We start from the raw sequence: 988 nt of genomic DNA on the forward strand, positions 1-988 counted from the left end.
AAGACGGAACCCCAGATGGAAAATAGAGGAGTAACCATGGGCTTGTTGAACATTCCTCCCCAGTTGATGACGAAGTAGGGGGTCCAGGCCATGAACCATAGGGTAACAGTCATGAGAGCAACCTTACACAGACGACACTCAGCAGAGGTCTTTTGAGCTTCTTCACTCCTCAAGGACTTGACTCCCATCTTCTTGGCCTGTTCTCGCATTCCCTTCTCGTGAGCAGCCACAGCCTTGACAATGAAAGTATAGCTATAGATGATGTAGAACAGAGGGAAGATGTACACCCAAACTGAGTATACATATAGGTAACTCTTAGAAAACTCCGACTCAGTCAGATAGTCTGTCCCACATGCAGTCATGTTGCCCTCAGGAACATAACGATTCCAGCCAAAGAATGGTGGAAGACACCAAGCAAAAGAAAAGAACCAAGTACCAAGTATCCTTAACATGGCACCTCCAGACGTCAGTGGTTCAGCAGATACTCCTTTCACAATGACATTGTATCGATCAGCAGTGATGAATACCATGGTCCAAATAGAAGCACAACCGAAAAGAGAACCGAAGAATGCATAGATCTCACAGAATAGCGCCCCAAGAGTCCATGTCTGCCAGTAACACGACACCACCATAGGAGGGAACATGGTGAGCATCATCAAGAAATCGGAAAAAGCCAGATTGACCACCAGTAGATTAGCAGGCGATCGAAGAGATTTAGTATTCATGAAGACCCAGACAACGACGAAGTTTCCAGCTAAAGATAGACATCCCATAACAACCATCCAGAAACCAACGAGGCCGTACCAAAGAGGGTTCATGGGAGGGAACTGATACCAATGCTCATGCACCATATGGAGAATTTCCTTTGGTGCAGTATCAACTACCGTATAGTTGCCATATGGATTGGTGGTTTCTAGGACGGTGACTGGATTTGGGTTGTTCCATGACGACATCTGTAATAAAATAAAATATATTGAGTGCCATTGAA

General features: G+C 45.2%; 1 protein-coding gene across 1 annotated transcript in view; it reads right to left on the minus strand.

Annotated features, from left to right (window-relative positions):
* Nucleotides 1–988, minus strand: part of LOC119581672 (rhodopsin-like) — a 1,867-nt gene that overhangs the window by 283 nt on the left and 596 nt on the right. Inside the window, exon 2 of the mRNA XM_037929797.1 lies at nucleotides 1–955. This exon is cut by the window's left edge and continues 283 nt beyond it. Coding sequence (XP_037785725.1) covers nucleotides 1–953 — 953 coding nt within the window. The 5' untranslated portion in view covers nucleotides 954–955. The remainder of the gene's footprint in view (nucleotides 956–988) is intronic.

This window comes from Penaeus monodon, chromosome 15 (assembly GCF_015228065.2).
Source record: "Penaeus monodon isolate SGIC_2016 chromosome 15, NSTDA_Pmon_1, whole genome shotgun sequence".
NCBI classification, from domain to species: Eukaryota; Metazoa; Arthropoda; class Malacostraca; order Decapoda; family Penaeidae; genus Penaeus; species Penaeus monodon.